Genomic DNA, 19,798 nt, shown 5'->3' with positions numbered 1-19,798 from the left:
ATTAGCATAAGATTTGCTGTAAAGGTAGATTTTCACTGTCGCGTGCGAATTTGAATGGTTTGCGTGTGTAAAATTAAATAGAGAAAACGGCTTGTGTCGGCGCACGCAAACCATTCAACTCACGCCTGTTAACGTTCGTAAAATTACGCCAGTGGAAATCCACCGTAAGTCATTCTTATCCGGCGCGAGATCAGATACTGTGACGTCATTGATTTTTAAAAAGTTCCGTGTCACCGTCCATACGCAAACACGAAAACAGCATTTTCAAAACTTTCTTCTCTGACGAGCGCTATCAAAAAAAAACGTTTTCGGTCAACTAACGACGACGGATACGTGTGGACGGGGCCTATATATATATACAGACTTTACAACGACAATCGTTAAAAAAAAACAATCCTCCGTTACGTTGCTTTGGTTTTTAAAAACAAATCGGAAAAATATATTATAGTCCAAACCCGCGGTGTGCTTTCTGTTCACGGTCACCGAACTAGCGTGGCCAGTGCATGATTCTACATTTTCTTCAAATTAGCTTAAGGGATGGACTTACCTTTATAGAATATCGGCCACTATACAAGCTGAAGCAAACTGATCACGATCAACTCAAATAAGAGCTACTATTTGCTAATTAAGTAGATATGCTAATTAGGAAAAGTTGCCAAATTATGATTGGAAAATGACAATGGTCGTTCCAATCTGTAGAAGACAAATAATAAGCTAGAAGTGTTGTTTGTAAAAAGCTCTTCTTTTATACTTTTTTGTCAACGACAATGACCGTATTACAACGGAATTATTGTCATTCTTTGCTGTTCTGGTTGCCTTGAACTAATCTTGTGTTGGCGCACGCAATATTGACTTATTGTACGTCTAAGGCCCCGTCCACACTGACCCGGGTAATTGACGCATCTTTTTTCTCCGGTTGGCCCCGTCCCCGCGGCGTTTTCGTCCCCGGGCTTCCCTCCCATGAGCGTTTGGACTTGGAGCGTGAATAGTGTATTTTAAGCAGGGGCCACTGGTTGTTGACTCCCTCGACCTCTCTACTATGTCGTTCCCCTGTGGACGGCATTCGCGGCGTTTTCTCTCGTTTTCCCCGTCAGGTGGAGGGGCCTAAAACAAGATTTCGAATGATATGGCACTTACAGGCAGCAGACCAGGAGACATGTTGCCAATGTTGCCATATTGCACGGCCCCAATGCGGACTGGTTGTTACCGATCTATTGTGTTTTCGAAGCAAAGATGATGTGTTGATGTGAAGACCAGTCAACAGATTGTAAAACACCCTCCTTTTTATTCATTATTCGAACAAACAAGAGACCCAACTTAACGTCTCTTGAAGTCTCTTGGCGTCTCATAGAAGTAAAAGGCATTCAATGCCGGGAAATTTTAGCCTCTAGTTGCAGTCAGCATTAAAAAGTTGAAAATTGAGCGTTTGGTTGTTTCAGGATAATGTTAATGTTCAGAAACCTTAAAATAATTTTCATTGCCTAGTAATATTTTTTTTCTAAGATAACCTTGGGAGGATTTCCTTTAAATCTTAACGTTTAATAGGCCTTTTCCTACGATATTTCATGAACGTTACAAGACCGCGAGATGGTTACTTCGCTCTACAGACTCCCGGTCAACCTCGACATCCGGAGACGAGATTTCGTCCCCTCCAAAGAAATCATTGTAATAACGCAGGCCGCTCTAACCAGGGTCTAGAGCGGTTTTCAATTGAGTGTCGTAAAAACCAAAACCAAAAAAAAAAAAAAAAAAAAAAAAAAAAAAAAAAAAACGAAAAAAGGGAGAAGCAAATTGGTTTTGGTGGTTTCACTTCTGATTGGTTAAGAATGTGGCGCGATCGCGAGATTTTTAAACCAATCACTAAGCGTAGTATACTAATACTAATCGTAATTTACGAATTCTGACTTTCGACACTCAAGTGAAAACCGATCTAAAATAAACGCGGTAACTATAACTACAGATTACCTACTTGGCATGAAAATAATGATTCAATAAGTTCAAGTAACTTGAATATTTAGGCCAGTGTTCAAACCACTGTGTCAAGAGCAAAAACAAATGTACCTCACCGCGAACCATATGCAGAATGACAATGGCTCCGTCTAAAAGTTACCACCTGTATAGCATAATAAACAAAACCATGAACAAATAATAGTTTCACTTTTAATAATTCTGTAAAATAAAAACTCACACCAGCTATTAACAAAAATTTATTTGAAATTAAAGAAGTATGAAGACAGTCTTTTATAAAAAAATTCTACAACTAAAAGCTTAACTAATCAAGGGAAATTTATTACGACACTATCAAATCTTAGAAAAAGAAACCTGCAATTACCTAATCTTTACCGTACAATAGCCCGGCATATTTACATTAGGACTTTCATTCCAGTTTATGAGATATGATGCCTTGAAGACTTTCGTCTAGTTTAATAAGTCAAATACAATTAGTCTGTTATTAGCTTCGTTGTACTTCATAACAATCGTCAATTTTAACGGTTTGCGACTATATTTTAAAGCTTTCAAGAGTTCTAAAAATTATTGGTGCTGAACACGAATATTTCAATAAAAATAACCTGGACAGTGTAACTGCGACAAAACCCGTAGGGTAGTCAATTGATCAATACGCCAGACCATCCTAATAAGGCGAATGAAAAAAAAAGTGCACATTTATCGATGAAATGAGTTTAAAATAAAGTGACGCGAACCTAGGTTATGCCGCGATAACACCGTACTACATCACACACGAAATTAACTTCATTCTACTCAAGCATATATTTATCTATCTATAGTTTTTTAACTTTATTTAGCTTTTTAATTTCAAATTTGGTGAGCACTTTACAAAATTGGCAATTTTTAAGGATTGTCTCTAACTTTTGAAGTCGTTTAAAATAGATACCTTTAATACAAGGTTTCTCCTGTACACTATCTAAACAAAACTGAATAAAAAAATGAATTTTAGTGAAGGCAAATTTAACACTCTGATTTCACTCAGGAAGAAATAATTAAAGTCGAACGCCGCCTTACGAGACCTCCGCCTAATACTCCTGACACCCCGTTATCACAAACATTACAGTAATAACTCCTACATGCATTTCCTCTTAAATGACTAGTATCGGCTTAACAGGGACACCTTGCTAATAATGAAATTTTCTATTGGCCTTCTAATGTCTGTATATACAGGGCTCGATTGTGTTCACAAATTAAGCTCGAATCACGTTTGAAAGTTTCTTTGAAAACAGTTTTGTTTTTCTTTTAACGAGTATTCGCGCGCATTTAGTTAACTACCGAAATTCACACTCGTTCTCCGGACTGTAACAATAAAAAACAAATTAAATTATTGTCTCGTCAGGACCAAGTTCACTTTCCAAATATAAAATAGGTGCTTCTTGATCTCTTGAACCTTCCTGGTTATACCTGTGCTGAGGATAGTATGAGAAATTCTCATCTGTACTGTGCTCCTCTGGGAAATCCAATTGACCAGAAGCTCTCGTCTTGCTTGGCCGGGGTAGGCTTGACCTCACTGCGGTGCCATCCTTCCGAGGATTCTCAACTCTTGGATTTCCATCCCAGCCTTCCTGGTTATTCCTTGGGTGACCATAGGTATAATTCTCATATTCAATTCGTTCTTCTGCAGGACCAAGTTGACCAGAAGCCTTCGTCTTGCTTGAGCGGGACCGACTTTTCTTCATTGTCTTGTTTTCCTTTCGAGACTGGTTTTCTGGAAGGTTGTCTCTCAGCAGTATCAAAGGCAGGTCTTCTTTTGGGCCTAAGCCTGTCGAGGTCAGGATGAACACTGTTTCCATGATGTAACTGATCTTGTGATGTACGACTCTTTTGAGGATCTTTTCTTTTGACCGCAGGCATAAGAGTCGACGGGTCGAGTTGCGAATATCCGTCAACCACAAACTTATTGCCGTTGCTTGGTAGCACAAGACCCATGCCCAAAGGAGAGTAGAAGTTGTTATTTCTTGCAGCAGCACCAACAGATGATTCAAGGGTCGAGGTAGGGCAGAACATTTTACTTGAAGGTTTGGAATAGTGTGGCTCCTCGCGTTTGAGGGCGTCTTTGTGAAATTCTCTCTTGGCCAAGTTCGAATAACCAGAATCGGGGCTTTGCTCTCGGGAAGTGTTCATAGAGGAAGTTTCTCTTTGATCACCGGTGGGGGATGTCTTTCTCGTATCTCTATCAAGACTGTCGTTCTTCTGAGAAGATGAGTTGGACTTGAACTCCCGAGGGAACGATTCGTAAGTTGGATTGGAGGCGGCAATTGGGTTTTGGCGTTTCCTGCCTTGATGCTTTGCGATATCATTGTGTATCTGAGTAGGGAGGCGTCCAGTTGTACGATTATTTTTTCAAGCCCATGCCCGTTGACCTGTGGCGATTGGATTTCACCGTCGCGTTGATGATCTCGTGTTTTTCCTCCCTTGGCAGCCAGTGATGGGCCTATTTCAGCATATAAAGGATCCCTTTCTTGCCTGCCGCTAGGTTTTCCTTGCCTCTGAAATAAAACAGTTGATATTTCCTCATACTCAGGGATAGTGAACGGAGACGCGTCTGAATCGTCGCCATTATAGTCACGAGGATGCGGTTCGTAGCCCGGATTGTTGAATGAAGAACTCAAAGCAGACTTAGTCACTCGAGTTGGTCGTCTTCGAAACCTTTTGAAGAAAAACAGGCATAATTGGTTAATAAATGCTCACTTAAGTTCTTACCACAGGAAAATGTAAATACGTATAACTTAAGAAGTCAATGTCATTTTTAAGCATATAAGGCTCGAACCAATCGTTTTAAACATAGCTTTTTTCCCTCTATGGCAAATTTTAAATATAGTTATAATAGATTTTAATAGTTGTTTCATATATGTTTTTTTAATAATTTATCTCTTTGTAAATTTTTTACGAAATTCAGTTTTAGACTGTCTATATATCTATCTAACTATCTATCTATCTATCTATCTATCTAACTATCTATCTGTCTATCTATCTATCTATCTGATTATCTGTTTGCTAAAGAACCATCTGTTTGCAAAAGAACATCAAAATTAAATGTTTCGAGAACGTAGACCTCAATTAAGGAATTCTTAGCACACAAAATTACAAATATCGTATTGAGAGTTTTTCATAAATGCGTAATGAAACCACAGTACATGACATACATCCTTAGCCTCCTTCGCAGACGTTCGTTGGGCTCGTCACGCGTTTCTCCCCCAAGAAACGCCCGACGAGCCCAAAGAACGTCTGCGAAGTAGGCTAATACAGCCTGTGATTTATGTAGTTTTCCATAACATACTTGCAAAGCACTGTACTATCGCAGTCTATCTTATTATTAAAATGTGATTCGTTCAAAAACCACGTATTGTTGAATGATAAAATTATCAACCAACTCAGTATTGCGGAATATCGTTTGATTTTAGCCAACTCGATCAGATGGTATGCTGCCTGAATATCTTGAAAGATAGTTGTTCAGGAAATATCGCCTTTGGATATAAATATGACGTTTGATCTTTCTTAATGGTAGATGAACATTGCATTTGTTCGGCTGAATAAAAGCACATTTTTTATATAAGTTTGAATTAATCGATACAATACTACCAATGTTAACGTTTAATTTGTAGAAATGGTCGCTTCCACAAGGTTTGATTACCACTTGAGGCTCGTTATACTGTGGGTGCACCTCACTCACACTTAAAATATAAAATGGCGTTTAAAAGACGTTAATATATAGTGTCTTCAAACTTGTACCGCTCACCTTAAAACAAAGAGGGCGGCTACGATTATCATCATCAGAAATATTAAAGTACCGACTACAGCACCAGCTATTCCTACAGAAGACAGCTCTTCTTTACGGCGACCAGCAGTTTCTCCACCCTTCGAGTTCGTGCTATCATTATTTCCTGCATCCGATACACATGGTGGATCTTTCTCTCCATTTATCAGTTCTATGGAGATGTTACCCATGTACTTTGAGATACCTTTCGACGTTCTCACTACCATTCTGCAAAGAATGACAGCTGGGATGGTCTCCCGTTCAGCTGTTGACTGTGGTTCATCTAAAGGTATGAGCACCGCCGTGACGACAGTAAACATTCCTGGTTTTTCTTCAGGATACCTTCTGAGTACTAGTACGTCATCAGGTCGAAACTTAATGTTGGCGATTAAACTCGTTCTTCGAGATGTAGTCCTACCGTCTAGGCTAGAAGACAAGGAAAGAGATTGGATGTGAATCCTTTTGTCACTAGCTGCAAAAGTCTCGCTTTTTTAGATTTATATTCAAAGTTACATAAAACCTTTACAACATAGTCGCAAACAGGGAAATTAACATATTCACAAACAGGAAAGTGACAAAAGCGACCAGGTAGGTTAAGCACATTGGGGTATGTTGTGTGTTTGTGATGTAGTGTATGTGTGCTCGAGTACGTGTGTTTCTGAATGTGTGAAATATAAATAATTATTTAAACGAATCTGATTAGGCTCTGTATATATTGTAACAAAGGATAACGAGTTTCTTTATAATTTTAATATAATAAGTAATGATATTAACTTTTTTCGCTGTTTTAAATGATGTAGTGTAATGCATATTTTAAGTAGTTTAATTTGTAAACTAGTTGTAATTAGTTTTTATCTTATGTGAACGTGTAAAGTGTTGTAGATTACTAACAAAATGCTGAAAAAATACAAAAAATTACAAAAAAAGCCAAACTCTGTAAACAAACATCAAGAACAGACAGGAAAACGTGATAGTTCGAGCTTAAAAATAAGATAGGGTCAATCACTATACCTGTTGCGAAGGTTGCAGGTTTTTGTATTGCTGCAATGCTCAGTGAAAGCCCTAGAAATGCTCTCCCGGAAGGTATCCTCTTTCCACTAAGAGCAAATAGTAAGAGGACAAAATGAGTCTCGAGCAACATTCAAACTCTGCACAAAGTAAAGGCTCGTTATGACATTAGTGTTAAATACTTACTTGGTCAGCCGTCATCTTGAATGTTATTTTCACAACATTGTCATCTGCCAACATAAAGACAAGAGTAAACAACTAACATGATACTAAACAGCTCTCTTTATAAGTATTTACGTGTTATTGCTAACCTTTTTAAGGAGTAATAAACGCACCCGTGGGTTTCGGGTTTACGTCAATCTTGAGTCCTACCAAATTATATATTATAGTCTTCTCAGTCATAAAGCAGAATTGTTGAATTACCAGCATAGCCATGCCGAAAAAGGAAGGATAGTTGGGAGGAATAAAATGCGGCTGGTCCGGCGCAAAGCAATAGGATTACTTACTAATACGACAGGGGTGCCGATTTAAAAAGCAACAAAATCATTATAAGCTTTGCTTTGTATAGGCTCTTGTTTGTTTACCAATATAGTCAACGATTGCAACTTACCTATATAGAGTTGACAGCGTGACAATCTATACTTCGTAGGACATCGACAAGTAAATTCCCCTTGGTTTCCTTTTAAGCAAGTGCCACCATTCTGACATGGATTTGAGATGCATGGATCCCTTGGGGATGGCAATGCTGTGGAGGAGGCGAATAGCACACCAGAAGACACTGATGACGATGGCACTATTGTTGTCACACTTACTGGATTGGAAGATGAAGGCGTTGTTGATATCTTTGAGGAGGTAGGCTTTGTTTGAGGCTTCCCCTGTGTCGCAGGTATTAATGAAGACGACGCATGTGATACTTCTGACCGTGAAGACAATCGTATTCGTAACAAGGTTGTTGAGTGCGACGATGGTAGTAACCACGAAGACGACGGCGTTAATGATGGTAATGATGACGGCGATGGCGACGGTGATGGGGAAGGCGAAGGCGACGGTGATGGTGAAGGTGATGGTGATGGTGATGGTGACGGTGACGGCGATGGTGAAGGGGAAGGCGAGGGTGATGGTAAGGGGGAGGGTGATGGTGAAGGTGAAGATGAAGGTGACGGAGATGGTGATGGTGATGGTGATGGTGTGGTGATGGTGATGGTGAAGGTGATGGTATGTGACGGCGATGGTGAAGGTGACGGAGATGGTGAAGGGGAAGGGGAAGGCGAGGGTGAAGGTGATGATGATAATGATGATGGTGATGGTGAAGGGGAAGGTGATGGTGATAGGAGAAGGCGATGGAGAAGGTGACGGTGATGGTAATGGGGAAGGTGAGGGTGATGGTAAAGGTGATGTTGAAGGGGAAGGCGAGGGTGATGGTAAAGGTGATGGTGACGGTGAAGAGTGAGGGTGATGGTGAAGGCGAGGGTGAAGGTGATGGTGATGGTGAAGGGGAGGGCGAGGGTGACGGCGATGGTGAAGGGGAAGGGGAAGGCGAGGGTGATGATGATGATGATGGATGATGGTGATGGTGAAGGGGAAGGTGATGGTGATAGAGACGGAGACGGAGAAGGTGACGGTGATGGTAATGGGGAAGGCGAGGGCGATGGTGAAGGTGATGTTGAAGGGGAAGGCGAGGGTGATGGTAAAGGTGATGGTGACGGTGAAAGTGAGGGTGATGGTGAAGGCGAGGGTGAAGGTGATGGTGAAGGGGAGGGCGAGGGTGACGGCGATGGTGAAGGGGAAGGGGAAGGCGAGGGTGATGATGATGGTGATGGTGAAGGGGAAGGTGATGGTGATAGAGACGGAGACGGAGACGGTGATGGTGATGGTGATGGTGATGGTGACGGTGATGGTAATGGGGAAGGCGAGGGAGATGGTGAAGGTGATGTTGAAGGGGAAGGTGAGAGTGATGGTGAAGTTGATGGTGACGGTGAAAGCGAGGGTGATGGTGAAGGCGAGGGTGAAGGTGATGGTGATGGTGATGGTGAAGGTGATGGTGATAAAGAAGGTGACGGCGATGGTGAAGGGGACGAGGAAGGCAAGGGTGATGGTGATGGCGATGGCAATGGCGATGGCGATGGTAAAGATGATGCTGATGCTGATGGAAGTATAGGTGTTGTTTTACAGGAAATGCTACCCGCAGTAGGACAGGCACACTGGTAACCTCCTGGCTTCAAAAGACAGAGATGTGTGCACCAACCATTAACCAAGGAACAAGGGTGATTACCTAAAACGCAAAACCCCGAAAGTTATACCGAACACAGTTAGACCGAAACGTTATAACACAGTTTGCCGGAAACATTCTCAACACTGAAATGGCATCTGGTGAAGGATATCTTTGAAAGGAATCTTTTGCAACCAACCGAATCATTTGTTGCACCACTCAGCCTCAATAAGGTTTAGAAAATAGCACTGACCCGACTTGCTCATTTCAAGCCCTAGATCCGCCTTTTATCTGTCATATAAAGTGCCTTTAGAAGGCCACTTATAAAATGGCAAAACTTATGCAATTTCCTCACGTTTATCCTAATGCGTGCAAATAACGCAGTGAATCAACTAGTGATAAGTCTTTTTGACAGGTGGTAAGCGCGGGATAATTCATGTAACCCAAATCATGATCGGTTGTCGTTTTGGAGCTGAAATAATTATCAAGAATCCATCATGTTTGCTAAGTGAAAATGCAGAGGCTGAGAGGTTATACAGAACTCTACAAGCACAAATTCGAAGTAGACACAACTAATTTATACAGCTTTGACTGCTCTTTCAACATACCAGGTATTCCTGTATAGTTATGGTACACATGAACATCTCGAGGTGTCATGACGTTCCCAGTTAGACGATGTACATTAGCACCAGTTTTCTTATCTGCCGAATATATAGATCCGTAGGTGCTCCAGTATAAGGTATTTTCTTTCAGTGTTAGTCCGTACGCCTGGATTAAATAGTATCTTCGCACGGAGAGGGTCACTGTAGCACCATTGCCTTGTTGTAAGTCAGTGTACTGTATAACATACTTGCTCGTGTCAACCCAGTAAAGCCTACTGTTCTCAGGATCAAGTGCTAATCCATTAGGTCTCGGGGGATTCCATGAGTTTGAGAACCGTACAAGGGTAGTTCTCGTACTTCCGTCCATAGCTGCACGTTCGATCGTTGGCCGTGTATTACTCCAAGAGGACCAATACATGGTCCTATAGAAAATGTGAAAAGAACATCAGTTTCATTAAGATGATAATATCTCATTAAGGAAGGCAAACAATCAGCAAATGGCCAAAGCCAGTGAGGAAATGAAGATTTCAAGCAGCAAATCGTATCAAAGGAAATGCCGGCCAGTTTGCAAATAAAGCGAAAAGGCAAAGCAAAATGGCAAATTTATAACTATGCCCAGGCATAATAGCTACCAAAGAAAACCGGAATTCGAACTTAAGATGAAACCGGACAGAAGGAAGTTTGGCTCGAAATCATGAGGCCATTTTCGTATTCTCGGGAAGAGACTGGAACTAGCTTAATTGAAGGAGGAGTAAAATGTCATAAAAACAGGCTCATGTTATTTTTATTTAAAAAGGCTCTGCCTTATTAGCCTTTTATTGCAATTAAGGTCCAGTCCAGTCCAAAAATATGTGAATGACCTATTGATATGAGTCGCTGACGTTTGTAGGCAAAGACGACTTTTACTGGACCGGCTCAGGTCACCCGTAAGGCCCTTCGCACTTCGGGTAGGATAATCGTTTCTCATAGATAAAAAACATGACTTGAGCTCCCAATCTCTTTGTTTTTAATTAATTGTTAAATTTTTACATTTTTACCCGTTTTTCAAGTCCAACACAATATCCACAGGTTTCTGAATATTTTGAGAGAATAGAACCTTCCTGTCTGATCCATTGAGTTTTGCAACTTCAATCTTATTGGCATCAAAGTCCGTCCAATAAAGATTCCGTCCAACATAATCCACTGCTAGTCCTCTGGGTCTTTGGAGACCGTTGACAATGACCTCTTTGGCACTTCCATCAGGAAGAGCACGCGATATCTGACGTAGCTGCACGTCAGACCAGTAAATGAAGCGTTTCTGTGGGTCAAAGTCCAATGCTTCGGGGCTTGGTGTATTGCCTAACTTCAAGGCCCTTGGCTGTGCTTGGTTATCCAAGTTTATCGTATATATCGTATGCCTTCCTGAGTCGGCGAAAAGTAAAAACTCGCTAAAATGACCTGGAATGTGAAGGAAACAGATTCAGCAATTTGTCCTGACCTTTATCGTGAGGATATTTTTGCTTTGCGTATGTTAACAAACAAACGTATACATAGAGACATGATCTTTGTAGTTGCGCTCTCCTAGTATCAAAAATGTAAAAATCCCATTAAAGTAACACAACTGTAGTTGTTTAAAGATTATATTCATACAGTTACTCTTAACATTATACTTGAAGACAGTTACATTTCAATTAATCTTACAAGTTTTCTTGTCATTCTTCAATTTCATTTCATTAGGGCATGCGCACTGATGTCCACTTGGCGTCAGTAAACAAAGATGGCTGCAACCTCCGTTGTTTGTCCTACATGATGAATTGACTGCAAAAGGAACGCATAATTGAAACGCTATAACATAAGTTCAAGAATTTCGAAACAATAACAACAAGCATACTAGTAGACATTTTTTGGAAGAGAGAAGTATTGAAGTAGGTAGCTATAGATCAAAAGGGAGGGCGTGAAGGAAGGAAGGAAGGAAGGAAGGAAGGAAGGAAGGAAGGAAGGAAGGAAGGAAGGAAGGAAGGAAGGAAGGAAGGAAGGAAGGAAGGAAGGAAGGAAGGAAGGAAGGAAGGAAGGAAGGAAGAAAGAAGGTAACTAGGTCAGAAGGGAAGAAGGGAAGATGTAGGGAGGGAAGTATATAAACGTTTAAAAAACGTACTTGTCTGCACGCTATCGTTTGCGTCGTATATGCAAATATCTTCTGGTCCATGTAAGCCGCCAACAATTTTCTCGACATTTCCACCCGATGTTTTATCAGCCCTGTAGACTGCTCCACCCTGACCTCGCGTTTCTGTCCAGTATACAAAATCTCCATGTACTACTATCCCCTCCGGATAATTAAAAGTTGGTCTTGATAAAACCTTGCTTCTTGTACCAGTGCTGAGGGAAACGAAGCTGATATCGGTGCTGTGCTCGTCAACGAAATAGAGGCGATTGTTCTCTTTGTCCAAAGCGAGGCCAATAGGAAGTCGATAAAATAGAAAGCTCCAACTGATGATCACCTTTCTATTTGTTCCATCCATATCGGCTTGTTCTATCTTTGCGTTGAATCCACTTGCTCCCTGGGCCCAGTACATGTACCTGCAAAGATGGCAGTCGATCGTGAGATAATTACCAAAAATAAGTGCACATAGCAGTTTTCCCAGACCAATATACATTTTGTCTCAGTCTGGTTATTATTGCAAAAATTCTAATGTCATACTTTTCAGTACGACAAAAAAGGCAACTATTTCCGAACGATTAAATATTGATTAGTCTACAGTTTTTTCTTGATTTCGAGCTGTAACAGAAAGATGACAAAAGAGCAAGCTATAGGTCGTGAAAGGACAAGAATTAACTCCATGGGCTTTCTTACACAAAATAATGTTTAGCTGCAGATAAAGTCTATGTTCTAATCCTCTAAAAAAATTCTTCGATTTTGTCACCTGGAAATTAACTTGTGATGTCGTCGACAATAAAATTGAGACGCCTTTATTTTAACCATTTATTTATAATAAGATTACAAATTTTAAGATAGAAAATTATACGACATTTAACCCAGTCTTACACATTAAGGAGGGGGAGGGGTGATAACTGTCGTTTATTGTTTTATCATAACATTTGTATTTTGGTCTGCATGTATTCGCACCGAGCTCTGCTGCGACCGAGTGAAACAATTTTTCTTTGTTTATAACAAGATTGTATGTTGTAAGTCATCTCAGATGCGTGAAACTCAGCCTCTACTGATCTTGGTTTCACTGGTGTACAAAATTAAAATTCGCACTATGTATGTACTCACCCATTTTCTACATCGAGGACGATGTCAACCGGTCCATGGAGATTTTTATACACCAGTGTCTTCCTAAATGAACCGTCCAGTTTGGACACCTCTATTCTATCGCTTCCTCTGTCTGTCCAATACAGATTTCTTCCAACAGCGTCCACTGCAATTCCATCAGGAGTTCTCAAGCTGTCCACTATTTGTTCCTGCGAGCTGCCATTCAAACGCGCGCGAAATATTTCATCTCGGTAACTGTCAGACCAGTAAACATAGCCCTCGACGGGATCAAAGTCTACCCCCACTGGTCGTCTGACACTGCTGAGTGGGAGGAGTGTGGCTGAAACTGAGGAAGCGTCAGACGCCAGTGGAATTTTGTAGAGCGCTTGCTGTGTTTTATCTGCTAACAGGAGAAGTGCAGAGCTTCCTACAAAATGAAAAATATATATTACATTTTAATTAGATTAAGCATCACGTCCGAAAACGGCAAAGTATCAGATGCGGTCTGTTTTACCGGCATTTGCCGTTTTTCTTTGAAAGTGAGTCGTCTCAAGTTTGTAGTTTTGGAAAAAGAAACGACCCATTCATGCTTTACAGGACACAAAGATGATAAATTTCTAAGAACACATCTTCACTGAACATGCTTCTTTTCGATAAAAGGCAAAACAGTCGGGGTTTTCGCTCCTCGCAAGGTGCAAAGCGCGCAAAGCGCCAAAAGCGTATAGTCTTAAGCGAGTGGAGCGTCTCTCCCAGTACTTACTTTACTCACCGTTTTGACACTCATTCTAAACCGCGTGCATTTGCAAAAACAAAAACGACTGTTTTGCAGTCTAACTTTTGGATAGCTCAAAATTTGGCTCAGCAAAAGCTAGAAGAAATTTAGCAGTTTCATATAACAAGTAGTCAGTGAAGATTCCCGTTGCCATATAAACTGTTCAAAAGATGAAAGTTCACCGATGAAAGTTCATGAATCGTGTTTCAAATCAAAATGTTCCGAGTATAGTAGCCAATCAGGGAAGTTATAAATGGCTATCAATCTGTCCAGTTTTGTTTCACTGAACAGGGAAATGATAACGTATTGTTATATATAAGCCACGAAAAAGGTTCCGTGGCCTTATCTAGTTTTCTGCATTTGACGAATTTTGCTTGCTGCCTTGAAAGTGATAAAAGGCAGAAACGGAAAGACATTCTTCTTCGAGATCTTTCCTTTTTTAAGTATTTTTATTGGTTTCCAATACCTTTATTTTCCTGACACGTCTTTCCGTCATCCTTCAAAACTTCTCCCGGTGGGCATGCGCATTTACTCCCTCCTGGTGTTAACAGGCAAAGATGACTGCATCCGCCATTGTTGTGACAAGCGGAGCTACCTAAAAGTCAGAATTCGTCCTTCTGAATGCAATGCGGGGAAATAATCATTACTTGAATGAGCTCAGAAAAAAAATTTGAGTTCTTAGATGGGACTTGCGTGCTTGCATGCAGATAATTAACGCGAATTTGATGCGTAGTAGTTTTTATAGTAACCTGCGCCATTCAAAAGACAAAACAAGAATGTCGAACAACAGAACATTAGGTTTCTCTCTGATAAACCCCACACAAGCAAGATACTAAAACAGACCAAATAGTGACTAATATTAAATGTATGGATCCAGGGATAGGATACATCCCGTCCTAAATTGTGCTTTTCACTGCCTCTGTTATTCCTGCAGCTTTGACGGAGAAGTAGATATCGTTTAAACATAACTTTTCCGGAAATAAAGGTGTCTTAAAATAACAATGCTGGAAAATAGTGTGATTTTAATTAACAATGACGTAAATTAAGGTACGTAAAATTAACGCGAATTTTTTAAATTTGCGTTATTTACATGTATTGTTAATTTCCTATAATAAGGTAATTCAAGAAACTGTAACCCCATATATATATGCTCAACTACTGATCCGATTGTAAAAGATGTTTACTCATTACATGTCATGTCAGTTTTTACCTTTAGGTTGCTGCAAAGGTGAAAACATGGCCATCCCCAAAACGCTACTTGACCCAAGCCCCGTGTAGCTTCCAAGGGATTGCTTCGTCGCCTGATCGATCCTGTCGATAACGTGGCTGCTCGAGTCACTTAAGTAGAACACACCGTTATGCAAAACAATTTCATTAGGGCTACTTCCGGAAGGAAGTGTCTTAAAATTTTGCTTGTTGTTGCCATTAAAGTCGATGCTTTCTATTGTTCTGTAAGTGTCCACCCAGTATAGACGGTTCGCAGAAAAATCGATGGTTATTTCATTCGGGTGGGGCGGAAACCAGCCGTTAAAATTGACCAAGGTTTTCTTGTTGCCGCCAGATAAAGTAGCTCTCTCAATTCTCGATTGAAATTGTCGGCTTATCCAAAACATGTACCTGCCAAACCAATGGTTAATTTTTAGTAATGTAAAATGTAAGCACCGGGCAAATAAACGCCCGTGGGATCGATAATTACGAAATGACGGGGTGGGGCCGCTAAGTCGTTGGCCGTTGCAAAATAATTTAAACAATTCCAGTCCTAGCTAGGCAATTCTAAATTTACTACTTTTCATACACCGTTACAGAATAAGATACTCTAAAACCATGTATAAAATACTCTAAAACCCTAAACAACAAACCAAATCATCTCTCATGTATGGGAAATACCCACACAGTAAATAGAAAATCGTAAAAACATCTCGCAAATTTAAAACAATCTTCCAGGGAGTAATAAGTATTTTGAAGCACGTACCCTTAGATAAATAGATATAATAATAATAATAATAAAAATAAATTTAGATAAACTGTTTAATCAAAGAGAAAGGAAGAAAACTAACTAGTACTTGATGAGAATGTGATGCAAAAAATATCGGCTAAAAATTGAAGGGATAAGCAAAAAATTCAATTTGGCAACCTCGTTCTCTTTAGAAAAAGGCATTAAACATTGAAGAAATGTTAACCCTCCGCTCCCCTCCCCTAAGTTATATAAACGTAAAACAAAGGAAGCAGATTGGGATTGTAAATAGAATAATATTTTATATTGCAACACTTACCCCTTACGTGGATCTACAACTATTCCCCGCGGTGTCCGAGTTCCTGAAGTGATCAGACTCCGTCTGTTTTCCCCATCCAGTTGTGCCACCTCAATGCGTTTATTAGTGTTATCAGTCCAATAAATGAGATCACTCTCCCACTCCACTGCCAGCCCATCAATCCGGCCAAGGTTGCTGTCCGTTAAAACGTCTTCCACTTTTCCACTAGTAATATTCAGCCTCCTTATGGCGTTTGGCTGTGTCTCGCTCCAGTGCACCAAGTTGAGCTTCACGTGAACGTCGACAGCCTCGATGGATTGGAGATTGGGTACGACTGAGTGCACTTTGGAGGAGCTGATCTCAATCGCTTTCAGTGCGTTGCTGTTACTATAGTACAGACAAGGTGAAGATTGACACGTGCTTGAAGAAACGCCTGTCAGCAAAGCGAGAAGAAATATTTATACGCTTGATCATTGTGCACTTCATTTGAAGCTACAACGAACAAAATTAGTTGGAAAATGCGTAAAAACTTAATATAAAATTATGACTAAAACCTACATAATAGGTTCCGGCACCCCCCCCCCCCCCCCCATTCCCCCTTTCAGTGTTGGAAAATATTACAATGTACACTTCTTTCACATGAAAATCGTTAAGTCAACATTGCACAGGGGTGGAGAGGGGCAAAATACGGGGATAGCAAAATTCTCCAACCCTTGTGGAGAAGGCTGTAGTTGTGAAGGTTGGCGCCCAGATACATCAACACAATATAAATTTCTGCTAAGTTCTGTTATAGCTTCTTCTCTTCCCTTCACCCGCCTGGTTGGATAGTATTAATACTGAAAGGAAGAATTGAAATTCAAGCAGTTGATAGGGATTGTTTTCTTTACTTTCTTTTTCTTTCTTAGAAAAGGGAAGTCTTCTCGCTGGGTCACCGAATTATTTCCAGTGACATCAAAAGCGGAAGTATACGAGGAACAGTTCCAAGAACTGATCGTAATCAACTTTGTGTTTACCTAGCTTTAAAGAAGAAAAAACTACTTCCTCCTTAAAAAAACCCATTTCACTTCCAGAAACCCAGAGTCAACGTCTAGTAATCCAGTTTGTGCTTTTTATTTCAACATTGACGTCCGTGGATAAACCCCCAGTGTGTGACCATTCAAATTAAAAGTCAAGAGCAGTACTCACATGTTGCACTGTTTGTTTTCAATATTTTGCCAAATGACACTTAACATTGTTTTTTTTATTAAATTTTGAATTCGATTCTCTTCGGAGTACTTGGAGATTATGTAGTCCGTCTTTCAGTGTAACAAAGTATGTTCTAGCAATGGCATTCGGAGATACAAGTACCAGTTTCTAAAAATTAAATCTCTAATTATAATCTCTCTTGCTCTGTTGTCATTAAAGCGGTTGCTTAGTAACATGGTTTATTGCTAGCGGCATTCTGATGCGTGCGTGTCGGTTCGTCCCGGTACATCCAAGAGAATGCTACCGAACTAAGATCTTTCTACTTTAAATTGAAGGCATCCACTGGTGCGGATTTAAAAATAGCCCTTTGTAATCGGTATTCTGTAAGCATTTTCGTTACTAGCCGTGAGTTCTCCACTTGTTAATTGAAATATTTTCATCTCAAGAAGATCATCTGTCACTTAATTTATACGCGGAAGTATGTTATTCTTTTATTTGAAACGTGACACCGATCATCATGTAAAAACGTCTGTCACTGTTTGGGATCTCAGAGCGCATAATAAATTACACAAATTTAGAGAGACCAACATTTGAAAATTTGCTTCAAAATTTTTGTCTGTGGTTGGATGCAAATCTCACCGTTTGGTACAGGTTTAGCAAGGAACGATGACTTGCGTTTGAACTTTGATGGGGGTACAACGTTAGCATTAACGTTAACATTAGAACGTTAGAACTTTGATGGGGGTAGAAACATGAAGATGATTTAGGCGTTCGCGTGGAGCGCCACCACTTTAAAATATTGAAGGATTACCCCTTCCATTCCCTAATAGAGACATTCATACCTTTATAAATGATTTGCCACGTTAATACTATCAAGATCCCTCGAAGACCTGAGACAAGTGAAGTTTGTGTAGTCATGTCGATGCGGAAATGTAACCACTTCAAATAAGGAAGAAGATGCTATAAAATAATAGAGAATATTAAATTAAAACTAGAAAAATCCAGTCAATTGCATGTACAAGAACCGTGAGAAAGATGGACAAAAAATAAAAGTTTATAGCAGAAAACTTTATCATTATAATACAGGGTACATTACACGGTGCTACTACTCAAATATGCGAGTATAACGATTCTTAGACTTGAAGGCCATCGCAACTTTTTGACGTCTTTCTTCGTGTTTCGCTCTTCGTTGCGGGACGCGAATGAGAGGCGGCCGTATTCGCAGGCTACAACTTTAAAAAAGATCGTACCATTTTTCTTTAGATATTGGCAAAGAATCGAGAATCTACCGCTGTTGCTAGAAGGGGTGTCTTAAAATTTGTAAAATGGCCAAGTTTGAGTGTAATATCTTGTAAAATAGCGAAAATGTGGTTCTACAAAGTCGCTAAATGATTTGACAGACGTGTGTGCGCTCCGGACAAAAACTTGCCCCCGGCATACAAGCGTCTGTAACTCGAAAAGTTTGCGGAGAGCTTTGCGACTTTGGAAGATACGGGTCACAAACTTCGCTATTTTAATAATCGGGATGTGCTCTTTTTAGCAGTATCGAAATGTTTTCGCTATACATGGCCAATATCGAAATTAAAGGTGAAAAAAACTGAGGAAGGTCTAAGGTACCAGTTGGAAATAACTCAATACTCTGCCGAAAAATGACAACAACAGTTATGACAGTTATGCAAAATTGCGAGAAAGGATTTTTTAACATTACCTTCAAAGTCTCAGTGTACGAGTCTCAAAATCGCAGTTTTGATGCTAGCCAATCCAGTAAGTCACACTCGCAAACTAAAGACAAACTAGACGATTCGACGAGACAAGATCTGGTTCCTCGTTTGACATGTGCTTTCAAAAGCAACAATCCTACGTTTCCAAGCTGCACATCTCGACAAAAGCACTCGGATTTGTACAATCGAAAAGACAGAGAGCGCCGTTTCTTCAACAGCTCACGATGTCTGTGAATGGTTTTTGCTGAGTTAGGGTTGGTATTTCACCGTGAGGAAATAATTGTTGACGGAATTTTGGCTTTAAACGGAGTGAAATTCAAGTCGCACATGACCCCGCTTCAGTTAAAGGGGAAGCGACTGTCAAAACAGTGTAAACTGTTGAATGTTTTTATTATTTGAGTCACGAAATACCCCAATACATTGTCACGACACCGTTTATAATTGTTCTACGTAAAATTGCAAACAAGAGAGCGTACGATAGCTACGTTTAATTCATATTTAGTTTTGCGCCCTGATGGTTTCGCCCTTCGAGGAACGTTGTGAGTTCCCTTAGCCGGTGGTGTCTGCTTCGAGGCTGGTAACAAGATCGAATGACTCTACACCGTTCGGTCATTTTTTGTTTATTTTATCTAGCAAGATCATTTCATATGGTAGAAATTAGGCACCTACGTTCATATTTATCTTCTCTGCGGCCCGTGTCTGTTATTTGACTAGCATTTTCTGGAATGTTTTTTGAACAAGAACGTGATGTCATAGCTTTGGTTACAAATGCACAACTTGTTACCTGATATGTCAAATACAAAATTCTTAAATGTGCCTTGCCAAAGCTTAGATCTGACAAGCCGCCGCATATAACAGAAAAACGGAAGAGAATAGCTTTGGGATGCCTTGCTATAGTTTCTCCATTGTATCAATACTTCTAAGATCTTTTAAGGCTTTTAAAACTGAATTTGTTCGGCGAGAATTTAGGAACCTAGATTTTCCACTTCCGTGTATGCATGATTAAGGATTGTTTACATGGACCACCGTGACAAAATAGAAGCACGCGTCTGT

General features: G+C 40.2%; 1 protein-coding gene across 1 annotated transcript; it reads right to left on the bottom strand.

The window, feature by feature from the left end:
* Positions 1 to 2,191: 2,191 nt before the first annotated feature.
* LOC144662495 (uncharacterized) lies at positions 2,192 to 19,154 on the bottom strand. The gene is given in 17 exon segments (XM_078523310.1): positions 2,192 to 3,749; positions 3,751 to 4,329; positions 4,332 to 4,656; positions 5,747 to 6,190; positions 6,776 to 6,861; positions 6,959 to 7,002; positions 7,383 to 9,044; positions 9,590 to 10,005; positions 10,621 to 11,020; positions 11,264 to 11,380; positions 11,718 to 12,139; positions 12,837 to 13,242; positions 14,054 to 14,182; positions 14,798 to 15,204; positions 15,861 to 16,272; positions 17,867 to 17,984; positions 18,733 to 19,154. Coding segments are annotated over 16 exon segments (6,348 nt in total). The 5' UTR covers positions 17,943 to 17,984; positions 18,733 to 19,154; the 3' UTR covers positions 2,192 to 3,326.
* Positions 19,155 to 19,798: the final 644 nt, after the last annotated feature.

Source organism: Oculina patagonica, chromosome 1 (genome assembly GCF_052425735.1).
Source record: "Oculina patagonica isolate OP01 chromosome 1, crgOcupat, whole genome shotgun sequence".
NCBI classification, from domain to species: domain Eukaryota; kingdom Metazoa; phylum Cnidaria; class Anthozoa; order Scleractinia; family Oculinidae; genus Oculina; species Oculina patagonica.
The sequence above is the reverse complement of the archived record's forward strand: the minus strand, read 5'-3'. Positions and strand labels throughout refer to the sequence as shown.